At 37.8% G+C, this 21,435-nt stretch overlaps 1 protein-coding gene across 2 annotated transcripts in view; it reads left to right on the forward strand.

Moving 5' to 3' along the window:
* GPATCH2 (G-patch domain containing 2) overlaps nt 1–21,435 on the forward strand; it is a 140,029-nt gene that overhangs the window by 46,848 nt on the left and 71,746 nt on the right. Inside the window, exon 6 of one of the 2 annotated variants that reach the window (XM_068409281.1) lies at nt 18,285–18,368. The exons of the other annotated variant lie outside the window; for it this stretch is intronic. Coding sequence (XP_068265382.1) covers nt 18,285–18,287 — 3 coding nt within the window. The 3' untranslated portion in view covers nt 18,288–18,368. Of the gene's footprint in view, nt 1–18,284; nt 18,369–21,435 lie in introns of those variants that run through there. 2 annotated transcript variants of the gene reach the window in all.

Below are 21,435 nucleotides of genomic sequence, written 5' to 3' on the forward strand. Positions count from 1 at the left end.
TTAAAGGATACCAGGTCAGCTTGCTGAGCAGTTGCAGCAATCTGAAATACTATGACTTGAATAAGTATAATAGTGTATTTTGGGGTTTGCACATTCCAGTGGAGTTTAAAGGTGAGTCTTAAAACATCTTTTTATTTTATTATACACAACCATTTCCCAGGGGCTGTTTACGAGTTTATGTATTTAGATTTTAGCTTTGGATAGGGGTTAGCTATTAGGAATGAACATTTTACTTACTGGTCAGTGTTTACAGGAAATGGGGAGGAAGAGAAAAGAGAAACGTTTTCCCACTCTTTATAAAATCCCAATTGCTGAAATACAGTTTGAATTATTTAGTACTGGCTCTTGGTTCTAATGTTCTCTTACTGTACCTACAAATAAAATAATAATCAGTCTTTTACCATTCATCACAAATTTTGCATAGCATCATGGTGAATGAACAGTTGGCCTTATTAGCACTAATTTGTTGTGATCAAAGTTGTAGTCCAATTTCAAATTACTACGAACTTGAATTCATTTGCAGAAACAGCAGAAACTTTGATTATATGCTAGGCTGTAGCAAATAGGGCAAATAGAAAGAAGAGCAGTAGTGCTGCCAAGAAAAATTTTATTCTATACAAGTGGTATGTAATGAAGGTGACATCATTGTTTCTAAAATAAACAATTATAACTTTATAAATTTAAGACTAATAATTTCATTGCCAAAATAATCTCTACAGATTTTTTTTATTTTTTTAAGAATGATTTATCTCCACTTATCGCAATTACCCTTCAGTGATAAAGAACAAAACGAGAATCACAAGTAACTATTAGGGAATATATTAATTAACACATTAACTTGACATCCTTTTAAGACTGTCCCAGCTTTTCTGCTCCTTCTCAAATAAATACTCTTTCAATACATAGATTCCTCCCTCATCCCCTTTTGTTAATGATTTCCTACCAAGCTTTTATTTTCGAATTTGCTAGGAGTATATTTTACTAACTTAAAAAGAGACTCTAATTTTACCATAGTATATATTTTTTTAATTAAAAAGCTGGTTTTTTCCTCTGCATGGCATACTTTAGTCCATGTTAAAATGTGAAATTGAGATAATGGATTTTAGATTTGTGTATTTTTACTGAAAGTTTATTAAACTTAGTACATCTAAGACTATGAAATTAGGAAAGGTAGCAAGTAGTTTTGAAATAGCATGGGGAGAATGTGTGGGGGCAGTATTATACCGTAAGAAAGAAATGAGTCATCTTTTCTTACACTTGAGACTTCTAGAGCTGCTTTTTTCCTCTTCCTTTTTTTTTTTTTCCCTTCTCCTTCTGACATTCATTTTACTGAAAGCTGCCTGCGTCTGAACTTTATGACAGTAGCAAGCAGGTGGAGCAGATTGCAAAACAGACAAACTCTGAGAGTTTTAGTGGTTTTTCCATGCTGTCCTTTCCTTGACTTCGTTAGGTAAATTCAAGCCAATGGTAACTGAGTTCATTTCAACATGTCCCTATTTTTGGCTAGTATATTTTTCAAAAAGTTTTTTTGTTATGCATTACTTGCATCTGAGCTTTGCATACCATTTTGTCTTATCTTGTCAAAAGTACCCAACAAGCAGACCCCTCTGATGATTTGTATGTGCTAAGTGCATAGATTTACTGCTGCAGTTTGAACATTTTTAAATTAAAATATATCGCTTGTTCCAAATGTATTGATTTACACATCTCTCTGTCAATATTAAGTAGAGCAACTTTTCCAATAAGTTAAAAAAAATCTGGCAAGGCAGGTTACGTTTAGTAGATTGGTTTAAGTTTATCTTTCTGCATGTTACTTGTTTGTGTGTTCTTGCTCTTTTGCCCTTTATTCTCAATCACTGTTACAGGTATTTGTAATGTCCCCTGACTGAGAAAAGATGCAGCCAGTTGCACTGTGATTTCATACAAAGTTGCAGTCATTCAAATGTGACGCTTCCTAAGTTTTCTTTGAGTTTTCGACTCCTAACAAGTGCTTAAATATGAAAATCCTGCTTAGGGTTAGAGATTTTTTTAATACCTAAAAAATCTTAAAATGAGCTTCAGAGCTCTTAAGCTTAATGGTAGTATAATAGTAATGAATTCTCAAAATGACTGCTTTTACTGTAAGTGCTCTTAAGTAAAATGTTGCAGTTCTATCCCTTTTTTTTGAGATAACAGTATAATTATCTCTTTTGTCCACTTCTTGTCATTATCCAGCTGCTTGTGCAATAGTCATTTATTTTTAGAATATGTGTACAAGAGTTACCAATGCAAATAATCTTACTGCTTCTCTCTCTCTTCTGTTCTCTTGTACCTGAATGGTAAACTACTTCATTTGTACTAAGAAAGCAAATGAACAAGTGTATAGTAGTTGATGGACTACAGGGGCATCCTCTTGCTTACTCTGTTAAAACTTTTGTCCACATCTCTATTTGTATCTGCTCAGCCTATTCTGCTGATCGCTGACCTGAAGAGCAGCTGAGATGTAAAGCTGGGCATAACATTTGTTACTGGAACATCAGTCAGGTGCAGATCAAGAAAATATTGTGGATTTGAAGCTTTTTTTTTTGTCTGTAAATGTAGACTTAGATCACGCTTACTAAATTCATACAAATCTTTCTAAATGCCAGGTAGATCCACCTGGGGACTGACCAGTTCCCTAAAAACTGTGGTGGTGGGTTTTTTTTTTAAATACTGTCATTCCAGCTGCTTAAACTCTGGAAAATCACTAAGAGATTCTCTTTGGTAGTGATGGATACAGGTAGGGGGTTTTTTTCCTGCTGAAAAAGAAACTGGCAGTCATTTTATTTTCATTTTTAAAAGTCGTCTGGCTATTGTGTATCTATTGGTATTAAACATGCATGTTACTTAAGTTTTAAAAGCAAATATCTACTTTAATATGATACTAATTTTTAATCTGAATACTTGCAGCAAGTTGACAAAACAGATTATGATAGTAGCTACTTTCTTTTAATGGAAGCAGTGTATTAAAGAAGGAAGAAAAAATGGTAGAAACGTTTGCATGGGCCATTGAAAATCTTCATTTGAGTGGCATTTGTCAGCAAAGTTGTAGAGAAATTTCTGGAAATTGGGTATGTAGTTTCTGTGTTCAGGGATAAGTTGATAGTGATTGCCAGAGCCTTGTAGCAGTGGAACATCTAAGCATGCTGTGAGGTCTGTGGTATTTGCTCTGTACAACAGGCAAGAAAAATTCTTTATACCAGAGCTTTTTCGTATCTGTGGAGACAATATAACTTAGAAAAAAAAAACAATTCAACAGCTTTGTCTCTCCAAATCACATTAATTTGAACTTCTAGGTATCTTATCTTAGACTTTTTTATTATAATGAATTGAAATGCATAACTAGAATTGTGTAACCTCTTTTGTGAAGGTATATTCTATGATATTGGTACGTCTATTTTTTCCAGTATAATAAATCTGTTTTGTCAGGGAGAGGGGTGTGTTATCCATTGTCATTCTCTAGTGGAAAGCCAGTTTTTTTCTTTCCTTTTTTAACTGGGTTTTCTGTGGAAGTGAGGTGAGCTATCATTGGTTTTCTTTCTTCCTGCCTCATTCCAATATCTTGGAATGGAAACAGATAAAAATGGAGATGGATAAAAGGAAGACTAGGGAAAATGCGGGCCCCCTCCAGAAGGAAATGGGAGACCTGGTTATCCGGGATATGGAGAATGCTGAGGTACTCAATGACTTTTTTGCCTCAGTCTTCACTGGCGAGTGCTCTAGCCTCACCACCCAAGTCGCAGAAGGAGGAGGCAGGGACTGGGAGGATGAAGAACCACCCACTGTAGGAGAAGATCGGATTTGAGACCATCTAAGGAACCTGAAGGTGCACAAGTTCATGGGACCCGATGAGGTGCATCCACGGGTCCTGAGGGAACTGCTGGATGAAGCTGCTAAGCCACTATCCGTCATTTTTGAGAAGTCATGACAGTCTGGTGAAGTTCCCACTGACTGGGAAAGGGGAAACATAACCCCCATCTTCAAGAAGGGGAAAAAGGAAGACCCAGAGAACTACAGGCCAGTCAGTCTCACCTCTGTGCCTGTCAAGATCACGGACCAGATCCTCCTGGAAACTATACTGAGGCACACAGAAATCAAGGAGGTGATTGGTGACAGCCAACATGGCTTAACTAAGGGCAAATCCTGCCTGACAAATTTGGTGGCCTTCTACGACAGGGTTACAGCACTGATGGATAGGGGAAGAGCAACTGATGTCATCTACCTGGACTTGTGCAAAGCATTTGACACTGTCCCGCACGACATCCTTGTCTCTAAACTGGAGAGACATGGACTTGATGGATGGACCGCTCGGTGGATAAAGAGTTGGCTGGATGGTCGCACTCAAAGAGTTACGGTCAACGGTTCAATGTCCAAGTGGACACCAGTGATGAGTGGCGTTCCTCAGGGGTCGATATTGGGACCGGTCCTGTTTAACATCTTTGTGGGTGACATGGACAGTGGGATTGAGTGCGCCCTCAACAAGTTTGCCAATGACACCAAGCTGCGTGGTGCAGTTGACACACCAGAGTGAAGGGATGCCATCGAGAGGGACCTTGACAGGCTTGAGTGCTGGGCCTGTGTGAACCGCTTGAAGTTCAGCAAGGCCAAGTGCAAAGTCCTGCATGTGGGTCGGGGCAATCCCAAGCACAAATACAGGCTGGGCGGAGAATGGATTGAGAGCAGCCCTGAGGAGAAGGACTTGGGGGTGATGGTTGATGAGAAGCTCAACGTGAGCTGGCAGTGTGCGCTTGCAGCTCAGAAGGCCAACTGCATCCTGGGCTGCATCAAAAGCAGCATGGCCAGCAGGTCGAGGGAGGTGATACTGCCCCTCTACTCCGCTCTTGTGGGACCTCACCTGCAGTACTGCGTCCAGCTCTGGAACCCCCAACATAAGAAGGGCATGGAGCTGTTGGAGCGAATCGAGAGGAGGGCCACAAAGATGATCAGAGGGCTGGAGCACCTCTCCTATGAAGACAGGCTGAGAGAGTTGGGGCTGTTCAGCCTGGAGAAGGGAAGGCTCTGGGGAGACCTTCTAGCAGCCTTCCAGTACCTGAAGGGGGCCTATAGGAAAGCAGGAGAGGGACTTTTTACAAGGGCATGTAGTGATAGGACGAGGGTGAATGGTTTTAAACTGAAAGGAGGTAGATTTAGATTAGCTATTAGGAAGAAATTCTTGACTGTGAGGGTGGTGAGACACTGGAACAGGTTGCCCAGAGAAGTTGTGGATGCCCCCTCCCTGGCAGTGTGTAAGGCCAGGTTGGATGAGGCTTTGAGCAACCTGGTCTAGTGGAAGGTGTCCCTGTCTGTGGCAGGGGGGTTGGAACTAGATGATCTTTAAGGTTGCTTCCAACCCAAACCATTCTATGATTCTATGATCTTCAGAAATTCCTAGTTAATTTGACAATCCACTTAAATTTGACAGTCATTCAGATGTAAATTATTATTAAATACCTTAAGTTTCTTGAAAAGAACTAGTCAGGCTGAGGTGACAAACCTAAATTTATTAACTCCCTTGAGGAAAGGCTTGCAGCATGAACTCGGTTATTAGCATGAGAGAAACCCATGTGGGAGTAACCTTATAAATGCTTCAATATTTGATCAGTGTTTCTACCTTCCTTAGACCTCCAAGTTAGTTAAATGTCAGGTGTAAAGCTGTAAGAAGCCAGGTAGAGTTTCTTGTTTTGTTTCCAGTTTCCTTTGTCTCTATCCAGAATGCATGATGAACAGGTAGAGAGAGATTAGAAACTTCAGAAGCACTGATTTTATTGATTTTTCTGGCCAGTTCAGTTATGTTTAGTAATTAGTAGCCTCTGTTATCCTTGATTATTTTAAACAATGTTATTTATATTTTAGTTCATTATACTTGAAGCTTTTTTACCAATAGAAGCCATACTGATTCTTTTTTTTAATGTGGCTAGATCTATGGCTGTAGTGTCCTCTAATTCTTACTTTAACTTTTGTCAGAATATTCTAAAAATGTTGTTTTCCTGTTTTAATAGTGTCTAAGGTTGAATTTCCCTAAAGTACTGATAAAAGATAATGCCAAGAAAATTCTTGGCAAATTTTCAAGAAGGGCAGGTCTCTTGAGTTCCAAGAATGATGGGTCAAGGAGGAAGCAGACATGTGCTTTCTGGTAGCTGAGAATAAGAATTGAGTCTCTGCTAGGTTTAGTCAAGTGAAGCATGGAACAGAAAAGATAGCATAGTCATTCTTAGAATTTGGACTGTATATGAAGCACATTTACATCTATCAGCACTAATAAGTATTAAAAAAAATAATTATTGTGCATGCATCTTCATACTATCTTTTTTATCCCTCACTTGGAATTTTAATTTCTAGAAAGTCCGATTTCATTCCTTTTAATTTCCTCTTACATTGTATTATGTCACCTGCCATCCTTGGTGTTTATTTGGACCAAATAAGCAGACTGAATAATACAATGCTACTAAGTTTGTTGAATATGATGAGTTTCTTCCTTTGATTTGCATAAAGACAGAGTTCATGGTTCAGTGCTGCTGATCTTGGAGGAAAAACCCGTGTTTAACTGTGTAATTCTGCAGGAATTCAATACTTTTGCTGGAAACATGTTTTTCATTATTTAAAAAATAATGGCATTCAGGAGATAAGTCTTCGATTCAAAAGATAATTTGACACAATCTGTCCGGGGATTTGCCGTATTTGTCAGTAGTATTAATATACTCAGTAAGAAATACAAACAATTAAAACTTATGTTACTTCATCACAACTTCATTAGTAGCTTCATTTACACTGATTGACTTATGTCCCTTATCAACTAAGGAAGTTGCATGCCTGTGAATCTAGACCATTGAAGGAAATTGTTTGCTAGGTTTTTGTATATTGTTGTTCCATGTAGAAATATACTCTTTACATGCTGAATCTGTCTTTAAAAAGAAATGAATGATGATTGTAGCTGATGATAGAGCCAGGTTGCAGCCTAATAGCTATATCAGTCAAATTAAATAATCAGTAAGAATTCCAGGTCTGCCCTTTTTCACATTACCTGGAGTATTTAAAAAGATTGACAAATAGGCTATGAAGTTAACTTCTTAAATGTCACAAGTCCACTGACTTCGTGAATACTGCTACATTTAACTGAGAAATTTTTATGGTTTCATTTATTACATTAAAATAGTTCTCAAGTACTAAGAAAAATACCTCTAACAATTTAATTGCATTACTTCATGGTATTCAGATAATTGAGGTTGAAGTGAGTTGTCAAGTTAATGTCACATCATACTCTTGCATTAGTGGACTCCACTTCAATACCATATCTAGTTTTTGGCCTGGTTTTGTGACTGGCTGGAAAGCTAATGTATATAACTGCTACTTCCGGACACGATCAGAGTTACAATACCGATTTCTGTATAGTATATTCCTTTCCCATCTGAGTTGTTTTTCAGGTTTTCTGTAGGAAAAAAAACAGAACAGCAATGCTAGCTGTATACTCTGTCATCTGCTTAATCCTTATCCCCTTCGCATTGTCAATACTCATCTAATTCCACTTTAACAACAGTAATTGGCTGATGGAGTAGCAGATATAGATTTGTTTTCCTGATGACTCCTTGACTTTTTTCCTCTGGTAATACTAATAGAATTCCAAATCCTTACTGGTGTGATCATGTCATGAGTAGGTCAACAGTCATGTCAAGGTCCTATTGGAAACTTCATAGCCAACATCTTAATTTAGACTTAGCTATCTTTTTCTCTTGTATGTGCAATCGTAAGCAATTCTTTCAAGTATCACACTCATTCCATTATAACACAATTCATTTGATGCAAAGGGAGGCAGTTCTGCATGTGAATTGTTTACTGAATTGTAGTTGGTCACACACAAATACAGTAAGCCTCTTTCCAGGTGTGATGAATTATCTGAATTATGTCGGGAGCCTGAAGGAAACAAAATATTGCTTGTTTGAGATTTTCAAAGTTATTTCAGTCTTTCAGTTAATGGGAATTGAAATGGATATTTGGAATTTCTAATATTTAAGGAAAACGTCTGAAAATTTGAAATGAGGTCTCTGGGGTGGCTGAACATAAGGGAAAGGCTTGCCTACTTGTTTCTCTAGCTCTTAACCTCATCTCCCACTTGCTCCAGGCCATGGGGCTCTTCCCCTACATCTTGCCACAGCTCTGAATTGTAAGACCCGTTTCTGAGCTGCCTCAATTCACCAAAACGGGGGGAAAAAAACACAGTTTTCTTTTGAGGTTAGCTTTTTGATCTTTTCAGTGAACTGGAAGTGATCTGGAAAAGGTCAGAAATGTCAACTCTGACAAGAATGTGAAGCTGACAGGGGGATGCAGGACAGCCCCTCTTAGCAGTAGTGAGTCATTTAGGACAGACTGTTTACTGGTGGGATTTTACCTTTAGTTTTTGATTATATAAGTTAAAATTGAGAAATTAGGCTCTATGAAGTTGTTTGGAAACCTGTCTAGGTTTGATGGACTAATGATAGTCTTTCTCATCCCCATACAACTTACTGTCTTTTCTATTACCTGAAGCTTCATATTTATTTTTGGCACCAGTGAGTATCCAGTCTGGAAATGGAAAGTGTGCCTTGTTGCCTTTCATGGACTTGAAACAACATTGCAGAATTTTTTGGTATTGCCTTGAGTAAGAGCAGAGTAGACTGCATATGCTCAAGCTGTCAGAAAAACCCGTAACAACTGATTAAACACCTTTTGTCTCTTAAAACATGTCAGATTTAATTGAGTGGTTAAGAACCAATTTTGGCAGAGACTTAATCTCACTTAGTCTTTTGGCTAACTGAATAGTACTCAATATTGAAAGGGTGCATGCAGTCTCTTGATAGAGATTTATGCACTTGACCAAGTGCTTAAATTTTACAGGGAAACATTTAAATTCAAGTGCTTTGGTAGTCCTACATCAGAAGCAATGCCTATCTTGGGAATTACCACTGTTAAATCAGCAAGGAATGTTAACCAGCCAGAGTCTACAACCTGGCTGACTGCCTTATCAAAGTTCCCTCTTTTTATCCTGTGTCCAAAACCTTTACTACGTGAAGTTGTTGACCAATTATAGTGAAGTCAGCCATTAACACTTTTTTGTCTAATGTATTAGCTTGTCCTCTTAATGTTTCTACATGAGCGATAGGTAGAAAGCCGAAAGGGGCAGGGATGAGAAGAAACCCCCCGAAACAGCATTTTCTGTTTAGCAGGAAACTTACCTTCAATATTAGATTTCTTGGTGCCAAGCCATGCAGGTCTTTGATTTCCACTTTAAAGTACCGGTAGGTCCCAAAATTATTATGCTTTCAGAGAATCTGGCCCAATATCTGAAATGTGCTTATGGAACCATTCTTCTAGTCTAAAAAACAACAGGAACTGCTTTGCTGTAAGTAAAAATGCATGCTGTTTATTTAAATCTTGATTATGTTGATTTGCTGCTCCCAGAAAAAGAAGCCCAGAAAGCATAAAAAATACTAATCTGCACTTACCTACACGTTTTAAGTTTTCCTCTGTTCTGTAACTGAAGCAAGAAACCCTTTAGGATGTTAGGTTTAGAAACATGGATTGCCTTAATATCTAAACTTGCAAGAACGGTAATGCTGTGTTATACTAAATCCTTACATTGAAATATTTTCAATTTGTAATGTTGCATGTGTAAGAACAATTAATACTTAAACAAGTGGAACTTCAAAATTTTTTTGTCTACGTAATGAAAGATATAATCATATTCATTAGTCCAGCAGGGTAATTCTTGTAACCAGTGTAAGTTTAGCTTTAATAGACCATTGCTGCCTCAAGGAAACATGCTGCCTTTCTAGTGTAGACGTGCACAAACACTGCATAATAATGGAGTATTATTATATGCATCATTTTATGTGTACAGTGAGTATATTATCTACTGGTTTGGAACTCAGTTCCCCTTTTTAAGGAAGAATTTGAAAAATTTTAGTTGAAGTATTTCATTTTTCTTAAACTTGCATGTATCCTTCAATGTTACTGTTTTCTATATTAATAATATTAGTCAGACTGGGATATGAATATGGCAACTAATGATAAACAAAAGTACCTTGAAATTACTTCTGTTATTAACCTGAAACTCAAAGCAATCTTTTCCAAAGAACAAAAATCTGGATGTGGCTGTGGTACAGTTTTAATTAAAAATGTTATGCTAGCTTCTTTCACCATCAGCGTATCAGTCTCATTTCAGTCTCATCTTTCTTCCTCTCATTAAGAGTTTTGTCTGGAAGACTGAAATACATTGTGGTTATCTCACTAGCTGAGAATTAAGATTTGAAGTAATGTCTTATTTCACTTCACCATAAGGACAGCTCAGCAGTGGAAGAGGTTGCTCAGAAGGCTGTGCAGTCTCCATCTTTGGCAGTTTTCAAGACCTAACTGAATAAAGCCATGAGTAACCTAGTTTAACCTCAGATCTGAGGAGCAGGGCATTGGACTAGAGATCTCCTGATGTCTCTTACCACCTAAATTACGAGTTGATTCCAGCCAGTGATCCCATCCTATGATCCTATTATATTGGGAAGTACCACATCATAGCTCTCTAATTGTTTTCTTTTTAATGTACTTTTAACTCCCTTGTTAAACTAATTTTATCCAGCCAGCTGTCAGATCACAGAATCACAGAATGTTAGGGATTGGAAGGGACCTCGAAAGATCATCTAGTCCAATCCCCCTGCCAGAGCAGGATTACCTAGATCATATCACACAGGAACGCGTCCAGGCGCGTTTTGAATGTCTCCAGAGAAGGAGACTCCACAACCTCTCTGGGCAGCCTGTTCCAGTGTTCGGTCACCCTCACCGTAAAGAAGTTTTTCCTCATATTTATGTGGAACCTCCTGTTCCAGCTTGCACCTGTTGGCCCTTGTCCTGTCAAGGGATGTCACTGAGAAGAGCCTGGCTCCATCCTCATGACACTTGCCCTTTACATATTTATAAACATTAATGAGGTCACCCCTCAGTCTCCTCTTCTCCAAGCTAAAGAGACCCAGCTCCCTCAGCCTCTCCTCATAAGGGAGATGTTCCACTCCCTTAATCATCTTCGTGGCTCTGCGCTGGACTCTCTCTAGCAGTTCCCTGTCCTTCTTGAACTGAGGGGCCCAGAACTGGACACAATATTCCAGATGCGGCCTCACCAGGGCAGAGTAGAGGGGGAGGAGAACCTCTCTCGACCTACTAACCACACCCCTTCTAATCCACCCCAGGATGCCATTGGCCTTCTTGGCCACAAGGGCACATTGCTGGCTCATGGTCATCCTGCTGTCCACTAGGACTCCCAGGTCCCTTTCCCCTACGCTGCTCTCCAACAGGTCTGCCCCCAACTTGTACTGGTACATGGGGTTGTTCTTGCCCAGATGCAGGACTCTACACTTGCCCTTGTTATATTTCATTAAATTTCTCCCCGCCCAACTCTCCAGCCTGTCCAGGTCTCTCTGAATGGCTGCGCAGCCTTCCGGTGCGTCAGCCACTCCTCCCAGTTTTGTGTCATCAGCGAACTTGCTGACAGTGCACTCTATTCCCTCATCCAAGTCATTAATGAATATATTGAATATTACTGGTCCCAGTACCGACCCTTGAGGGACTCCACTAGATACAGGCCTCCAACTGGACTCTGTCCCATTGACTACCACTCTCTGGTTCCTTTCCTTCAGCCAGTCCACAATCCACCTCACTATCCGATCATCCAGACCACACTTCCTCAGTTTAGCTGCGAGGATGCTGTGGGAGACCGTGTCAAACGCTTTACTGAAATCGAGATAGACCACATCCACAGCTTTACCATCATCTATCCACCGGGTTACGTCCTCATAAAAGGCTATCAAGTTGGTTAAGCATGACTTTCCCTTGGTGAAGCCATGTTGAGTGCCGCCAATGATCCCCCTATCCTTGATGTGCCTAGAGACAGCACCAAGAACAAGTTGTTCCGTTACCTTTACAGGGATGGAGGTGAGGCTGACCAGTCCATAGTTACCCGGGTCCTCTTTCTTGCCCTTTTTGAAGACTGGAGTGACATTTGCTTTCCTCCAGTCCTCAGGCACCTCTCCTGTTCCCCACGACTTAGCAAAGATGATGGAGAGTGGCCTAGCAATGACTTCCGCCAGCTCCCTCAGCACCCGTGGGTGCGTCCCATCAGGGCCCATGGATTTATGGACGTCCAGGTTGCTTAATTGGTCCCTGACCCAGCCCTCATCAACCAAGGCAGATTCCCCCTCTATCCTGACTTCCTCTGGGGCCTCAGGGGTCTGGGACCCCTCAGGACAGCCTCCAGCAGTATAGACAAGATGGACAAGATGACAAGATAGATGGACAAGAGAACGTAACTGGGGGTCCAAGAAAGTGACCAAAACAGTTTTTAATACATATATGTATATTTTCTCGTTACAAGCAAGTCAAGAAATGAATAGATATTTTTAAAGATTAATCTTTATTATAAAATGAACATATTTCTGCAGTGTATTCTATGAAATATTTTTAATAGGCATGAGGTCCTTTAAAAAGTTATTATGAAATATTGTTTCAAATTATAAAATTAGTTAAAAGGCTTTTTGACTTAACATCAGAAGTGTAAAAAAATTAAAAACATTCACTGTGATGTTTCATCTGAATTTATTTACTAATGTCATTCTTTAGGGAAATGTTTTCTTGGTTTTTTTTCCTAATACATATTAGATTTTCTTGTGGTTGGGCTTGTTGGCTGTTGGATTCTATTTCCATCTTTCTTGTTCAAGGTAGAATAGGTTAAGTCAGCAGTATGGCCTTTGTTTCAGTAAAGAACTTGAAACAATCTTCTGTTGTGGTCTTCCCCTACCAGCACCCTGAAGGTTAACAATTTATTCAGTATCTTAAGGAGAAGTTAACTGGAACAGCTGAACTGGCTTAACAGCTTGCAATCCTTAAAGGAGGAGAGGGTAAGAGGATGCACATTCTCGTTTGATCCTGCTCCTTTCCACCTAGCGGAATAGTTAGGTATTTTGCTGAAATTACTCAACTTGAGTTTGTCCACTTGCTTGCATCATCCCACCCCTCAGCATTTCAGTGGGTTGAATCAGCTCACTAAATCAGATAAATGTCATAGCTGGTGGAAGGTGTCAAGCGATATGAGGAACATAGGAAAGGATGGATTAATAACAGTTTCCTCTCTCCAGTTGCAGTATGCTGTTAACTTAAGGAGTTCTGCTAAAAAAATTTAAAAAAATTAAAATTCCAGAGCAAGGCTAGACCTAGCCTAATCTAGAAGAGATAACTATTGACAGAAAGCAAGCAAAAACATTGGCAGATTTTTTACTATTTTAATTGGAGGGGTTCATCAGTCACTTCTAACATGTTTACAACTTGGGATTTTTGTTCCTTGTGGACTTGACTGTCGCACACTTATACTTGTTTTCTGTTATTCTTATGAAGTAATAGGTACTTTCCAAATGTAAAAAACACTGTCCCTGCCACAAGGAGATAAAAACATACATGCAAAGGAGATTGAGGGGAATAGTATAGCAGAGTATTTGACTGTTGGCTGGTAAATAAGAATAAACTGATTTCTTTTTTTTAAATAACTTGTCAGTATAAATCATCTGGATTTCCCATGGGCAGCATGGCAGATGAGGGTCTTCCAAAGAGAATTAACTAGAGGAAGGATGAAAGCTATACATATGAGTTCGTGAAAAATGTTCTGCGCATAAGAGACAGGAAGAAGTCAAAGAACTGCTTGCTAATGCTAGGAGCATTAAAAAAAAATATTGCAGAATCTGGTCTCTGTGACAAGGGAGAAGGAGATGGCATGAAAGAAAACAGGGGAAAATGTGGGGGGGCCATGAAAAATTATGGAAGGCTTGAATTGTGTTTTGTGATGTTGGTGGTGGAATTCAAATAAACCTGTAATCTTTGAATCTGAAACCTGTTTTACCTAAGATGAGAACCAGCAGGCAAGGAGGAAGATTAGGACATCAGTTTCACTGCAGGTCACAGTTTTGTAGGGTTATTAAAAGGTTTTGGGAATAGGAATAAGGAGCAGGTGGTTTGGGTTTTGTTTTGTTATTTTAGAACTATATTAGTATTAAACTGACCCTGTGATGTCTGGGTGAGGTTTCAGGAAAAGATTTGGGATCTGGGTTAGATGAAAGCTAATGAAAGACAGGCACATTTGGGAACCATCAACACGAATGTTTTGTGCTGCAGAACCTCAGCTACCTCTGTTTTTCAGGTTGCAGAGCTAAACGCTGTCTAGATTGTGGACCTAGTGTGGTGTAAACCCAGCAGATGGTTTGAGCAGTGGCTGAAGGAGGACCCCCTCCATTTGATTCTGCTGCAACAGAAATCAACTGAAACACTGTTTAGAGAGAATTCTGAGTGTGTTATTGAAATTACTTCCCATTTCAGTCAGGCAGAGCCCAGGACCAATCTGCTGAATGCATAGGAAGATTTAGAGTTTCTCCAAGGATTTCTGTGTAGGAGAAAGTTCAAGGAGAATGGGTGTTTAGAGCTCTCTGTCATATTGAAGTCCAGATTCTTGTGTGATGTCACAGCCACGCTTTATTAATTGCATTGGAGATGATGACTAACAGCAGTGAAGGAGCTGGTTCTGGGAAAGTTATTTCATAGGGTCTGACTCCTGAGAATTTAATTTTGGCGCCTCAAATCTTAACTTAAGCACTTGTGTAGACAGAGGGACTTTTAAAGAATGATCCAGAGCATTAATGTTAGCTGTATGTTTCAGCAATTTCCTTTCCCTTCTCCTGTCACCATTCTACCCCTAACAAACTCATCTCTGTTGGTAGAGGTTCCACATTCTATATACAAGTATTTTGAGTAATGATATAGAATACAACCCTTGCATATGTAAAATGATACCATTTGTTTGACATATTAAGATACCATCATGACTAAACCAGTTTCATTTTGAATGTCCTTTTTTTTTCAGTTATTGTATTAAAAGAAACCTAAGTGTCCATGAAGTTGAGTCTTTTATCAAGTGAGTTTAGGAGCTCACTTTACTCGCTTGCTTGAGCCTGAATTGTGTATTTCCTTCAGAAATTTTTTTCTGTGCTTTCGTACTGTCACACCATTATTCTGTTTGCACGCCTGATTTTTATGGTGGTTTAATTAACAGACAGAGTAGGTTGATACAAAAAAAGACATCTACCAGTTTTGACACTGAGAATTAATTATGAAATAAAAGACAGATTTGTGCTCAGGCTAGAATTAGCCTAGCAGTTCAAAATATAAACAGTCACCTTGGAATCATGTAACAAAAAGTGACACCCTTTCTTTTACTATAGGCTAAATATATCTTGTGAACTTTAGTTAGATAAATCATCTGTGCATCATTTCTATCTATTATTCTATTTAATTAATTTGGAAAAAAAGTTGTTGCTTTCCTTTGGCAAGCACAGAGTTCGTGTTTGTTAAATACTTTAAAAAATGGTTATGCTTTTTGAAGTGGTTTAGATTATTATCAGAGGGATTGTTCATCCTTACTGGAAAAGGGTGACATTCAGCACATCATTGGTAGCCAATTTTAAATGAAATAAAGTTTCAAAGGAGTATCTACAATACCGTTTTTCAAACCCTTTAATTAGTTTTTGCATGGAATACCTTACACAAAATGCTGGCATCGTATTTTACTCGTTCCTTGCAAGTGAACGCAATTTGAATGCCTTTAATGCAACTCTCCTTTTTTTATGGCAACAAAGACTCCTTCAAATATCTCGCGCTGGTTAATACAGAAACACATTGTGTTAGCATGTTAATCTTGAGCGCACAAAGAACCACTGGAGGGTAGGAGGAGGGCATCTGTTGGATAAGTTTTCAATATGATGGGAATGATAACAGGCCTACGACTAGTGCAAAAAACAGCTAATCTTTTACAGTATGTGACTAAAACCAATGCATATATTCTTTTCAAAATATGTTTATTGATGAAGAAGGGAATAGCCCTATATTTCCTAAGTAGACGAAACTTTTGAGAAACCTGGATGCTCTAAGCTGCCACAATTTGTACTAGCTGCAGTGACCATTTTAACTTTTCAGGCCTACATGTTCTGGGTGGGTTATTTTTGTGATGGATTGTCACTGTGATGGACGATCCCCTGCTTACCTCCTCTATGTATTTGTCAGTACAATAGTAGTTGTAGTAGTTTTTAGGCTTTTTTTGTAAGAATTCTTGGGAAGATTAAGAAGTTATAAATCATCTTGGAGTTTTGTGTAACTAATGAAAAAGCTTCTTTTTATTACAATGAAGGAGTAGTTATGAGGAAGAAAATGAAGATGCTGAGAAATCAACTTTGGAAATTGGTAATTAATTTCATCATTTCCTGCTGAGTAACATAGGCTAGAGAGTCCTCATGCATTTTCTAGTTCCAGTGTAATTGAAATTCCGATGCAGATTGGACCTTGCTTTAGAAGACAGGTATTTTTAAAGATTTAGAAAAAACTTTAAACTATTGATGTTGCTTTCAGAAAGAGGTTTAGCAGTTGTGTACATTATAAAGCTGACTAGAAATGAAAATGTTTACAAAACAATGTAATATTATGTAAACACTTTCCTAGGCCACAAAGTATGGTAATTTTCAGACACTTATGCTACCTTCTGCTTAGTTGGCAGTGAAGCCACCAGCAGGTGACTCTTGATTATTCTTCAAACTTACGAAAACTACATATAGAGCTAGATGATTACTGCCAGGAAGGGTATTCTTAGGTTTTGTACGTGAATGTTTAGTATGTGCACTAAGGAGCTCTTCAGAGTTCTATTCAAACATTAACTATTTGTAGACCTGGCAAGCATTAAGGTAAGACTAATTGTAGGTTAGCATACATCCAAGTTTGTGGAAAGTTAGTTCTGGCCCACGGTCTCTTGCTTAGTATCATTTCAGAAGTTGCATGCATTAAAAAAAAAGTGTGTGAACATTTTCTGAACATTAACAAAAGGCAGACATGACAATCTGGGTTTAAGTCTTTGGGTTTCAGTTTTATGCACTAACTTGTTCTACTTAATAATGCTTCCATTAAGCAATGTGTATCATTTTAGTTTCCAGCACTGGTGAAGTTTCATTTGGCCTTACAACAGATACATGTGTATTTATATATTTTTCATAAAATGAAGGAAATTGGGGCTTTTGATGTCAACTACAGGAATGAAATGAATGCAGAATGGAATCAGTTCCTTGCATATTAAATCCAAAACCACCTGCTGTATTATTATTTGGCTGTAAATCAAAAAAAGAATGGTTTTGTTAAAACTGGGGGGAGGGGAAGAATCATTTAATCAAATTTATACAGCTTTCTGAAAGTTACTGAACTAAAGTAGTTGGTGATGTAATGTATGAAGTCAAAGACTATTTTGCTGTGCTGGAGAAAACTAATGGAAACATTCACTTGGGGTAAGACAAATGGTATTAAATGAGAAAACACACCATGAATTGCAAATGGAGCTGAGTTAATTTGTTGCTACAGTAGTGTTGCCCTACTGTTAAATGAAGGCTGTGTAATTATCTTGCTGGCAGAGATAATGTCAAAACCTCATTTCTCCTTACATGCCTCATTTTTACATGAGGGCTAATTGAGCTGCAAGGTGACAACTGATTATATATGGCTATCATCAGGTCCTCTTGCTCAATTTGCAAATAATGTTATCTTTTTTAAGTGATGATTTTTATCACATGTCAAATTAAGGCATTAAAAAAAAACTTTTTAAAGCTATTTTAGTAATTTGTAGCATTGCATTTCTGTCACCATTTAATTTATATTTTTCAGCATCAATTAAGTCTTCCTCTAAGATTCTTGACATCCATTTACTTTCCCTCCCTTTATTTAAAGCACAGACTCACGTACTAGTCAGTTTTTCATGCCTCTTGATCATTATGAATGAAAGGGCACTTCATAATCCCGAATATATTAAGTTTTCTTTAACTTTTCTGTTGGATTTCTTCTTTATTGGAAATGCTGCTGAATAATTTTTATTAATAAATATCTGATTTAACAAATACCTAGATTTAAAACTTTACCTTATACCCAAAGCCCAAGAATGCTGTGTCAAGTAGAAGCACCATTACCTCTCTTTACCTGTTGTCTTCATGAATACCAAGAGGCCACTTCAATTTGTCAATGCAGAACTAAAGGCTAATGCCATTTGGCCTGACGCTTTTTCTTGCTCTGCTTGGTCTCCACTTTACCCATAGATGCAGTGCAGTCTCTTTCCGAGGTCTCTAAGTTTTTTGACTCTCGCTGCATTCACAAAAACTGAAATATGAACAGTTTATTTTGTATTCCAGTAATGTAAAGGAGCAACCTGGATTTCCATGTCCCTGCCCAAAAGTGCTGAGCTACAGAAGCAACATGTCAGATGAACCTTAAGAACATGCTTGGGAAAAGAGAACTTTCCAAATCTGGCACTAATCCTGAATAAAACCAATTTTCACAACTCTTCATAGATTTTGTGTTATTTTGGGAATACTGTTCATAAAGTATATGCAATATATGTGACAAAGAATCTAGTCTGAAATCGTCTTAGTATATTGACTACACTTTCCTGTTGCAGATACAGCTTGTACTTAAGTGGAACCTGGAAAGTTTGATACCCTGATAATGATTGTCTTGTGTTTCGGAGTACTCAGGCTCCTACCAGGGGGTTGATTGTAGTCTAAATGGTATTTTATAATAAATTTTAAATAGGAAAATATTTTAAATTGTGAAATGAAAAAATACTCAGTTGTGTTACATTAAATATGTTTCAAAAATAAAACATCATAACTTATAACCGATTGAAGTTTAATAACAAGACCCTCTTGTTTGCTAAACCGCTATACTTATTCAGAATTCAAAGCAAATATACGCTTTCATGCTCTGATCTTTTATTAAACTTAAATATGTATTTTTATATTTTTTAAGTAGATTTACTTAATTGGACGTGATAAAGTTCAGCCCTGATGTGGCTTTTAAACAAGTGAAATAATGATGCAAGACTGTCTAAATAAAGAGTTTCCTGTTTTACTTTATACTAGGCAATAACAGAATAAAGCTCTGCTTTGAGATGAAAAGCCTGAAAAGTGCTTCAGTATTTTCTTATACTGACATGCTTTTCCAAACTATTTGTATCTTGTAGTGTAGGAAAGATACTACTCTTTATTGGAAACCTCATAACTGAGACCTTAAATCATTTTACTTTATTAGATAGTTCTGCATTTGGAAATTAAATGATGCTGCTTAAAAAAGGAAATTGCTCCAAGACAAATCTGTCTCTTGTTTGTCTGACATCAGGGGAAGATGGGGGAGAAGAGAGCTTCTCCTGGATGAAAGGAGTTACTTGAAAGTGAAATGTGCAAATCCATCAGTGATATTTTAATAATGCTGGGTCATGTTGAGTTCTGAATAATTTAATCATTTGATGTATGTTTGCATTTCTGTATGAGACTTTGTTGGAAAATACCTTTTTAATGACTGACTTGAATCCTGAACTATTTTTTTAATAACCTTGATGTTCATGTGATAGTTCCATAAATCTAAGAGTGTATAGTAAGTTTATACTTATTGAATTCTTCATAAATATAACACAGTTCTCCCTCATGCAATATTGCTAACATAGGAACTGAAAGAATATTGCTAATCTAACAATACCAGAAAACTTAACTTTTTTTCTTGGGTTTAAGCAGCATATGTAACCATTAACCAGATCAGACTTACATTTTATTTTTATTTTTCAAAAACTGCACCTTTTGAATGACTTCTAGGTAGAAGCATTTCTGCTGTGTTTACTTACTGCTTGCTGTGAGGTCCTAGTTAACCCTCTTTACTGATGACCTTCAGCCCAGCTTAAGCCTGAACAGAATTTTAATTTTTTTCCTTCATCAAGCCACTTGACTCAAACCTTGACTTGTTCCCTCCTGCCTTAAATGACTGCCTGTAATGAACAGCAGAAGCATTACTCTTCGTTTCCATATATTGAGTTTTAGGGATTGTAGAATATTGTGGACATTAGAGAAATTAGCAGGTTTTCTTAATAATATATCCTTGATTGCTAATAGAAGATAAATCCATGCTTCACAAGATTTTTCACTTTAGATAACGGTAATTGTTCTAATAATGAAAAAAGAAGTGAGTATTGAGACTATTAAAGCCAGAAAATATTTCAGTAAGTAGTGGGAATGGAGGAGCTGATGAAGAACCAGTGTTCTCAAGACAGAATTTGTATACTTGACTATTTACCAATACTGAGGAAAACTTCAGCAGTGAGTAAACAATTTCCACTTTTAAAATACTTATGCAGTAAGAAACCCATGGTAAAAGTACATGATTCTTTGCATGAAATTTTCTTAAGCTACTTATTTTTGATTTGTTTAACATTAGCACATTGTGCCTCATGTTGTTTGGTAGTCTTAAGAAAGCCTGTCTGAAAAGTACACTCCTGTTGTACTTAAGGTAACATTAATTCTTTATAGATACATAAAATGAATATTAGCTTACAAAGACAGAATTTATGACACTGATTCACTGGATTCTGAAGCAGGTGTAAATTTTTGTTGTGTTGTTAAAGAATTAGAACTTCAGGGATGATCTGTGTGTATACCATAACTACAAACAAAATCTGGCATTTCAGACTGTCCAAGATAATGGTTCCAAACATATCGGGAGTAACATCAGTAGTATTCACTGCAGGTGCTCGTGGAGACCTGAGGAGCCCTGTGGATGTTGGGCTGCCCTAGCAGGTGACCTCATAATTTCCAGAAGCAGGTGGAGGTGGCAATTACAGCTATGGCCACTATCTTGAACCTTCTGTAGTAGGTGATGAATTGTAAATGGCTAGACCCAGTGCACAACAATAAACTCAAATAAATCTTCAATGTGTAATAATGACAAGACTGAAAGACTGGCAGTTATAACAAGGCTGCTGTTGTCACCCACTTTACTGTAGCCTTGATATCCATCATTATCAGCTGGAGCTAGCTCAAGAGTCGGACAAGAAAGTCTGAAGAAGGATGAGTTGTTTGTGCTGAAGCGTCCAGTAGGTCCCATCTGGCAGAGAGTAAATGGGATTTTTTTTGCCTGTTCAGTGGGCCAGAGCTGTCCATCATTTTGGGCAGATATCTGATCACTTCATGCTGTGGGACAATATGGCTTTGTGCTGCTTGGTACAGCAATGGCAATTAAAATAACTAAATTTTTCATTTATTTCAAGCTTATGTTTTACCTTAGCCAAAGGTGATCCTAAGAAGTGATCTTTACATTAACAGAGCTTTTTATTTCTTTGAGTCAGGAAGTCAAGTTAGACCAGTTAGTGCCAAGTTACTGAAAACTTTAAGATGGTAATGCAAAAACATTTAGAAATACAAGCACAATGGAGTTTTTGGTCTGTGTTTTCCCAGTAGCATGATTTAGACTACCTGAAAATATCAAAATAGAATGCAGAAATTGGCAAAAATGCAAAAG

The sequence above is a fragment of the Nyctibius grandis genome, chromosome 1 (genome assembly GCF_013368605.1).
Source record: "Nyctibius grandis isolate bNycGra1 chromosome 1, bNycGra1.pri, whole genome shotgun sequence".
NCBI classification, from domain to species: Eukaryota; Metazoa; Chordata; class Aves; order Nyctibiiformes; family Nyctibiidae; genus Nyctibius; species Nyctibius grandis.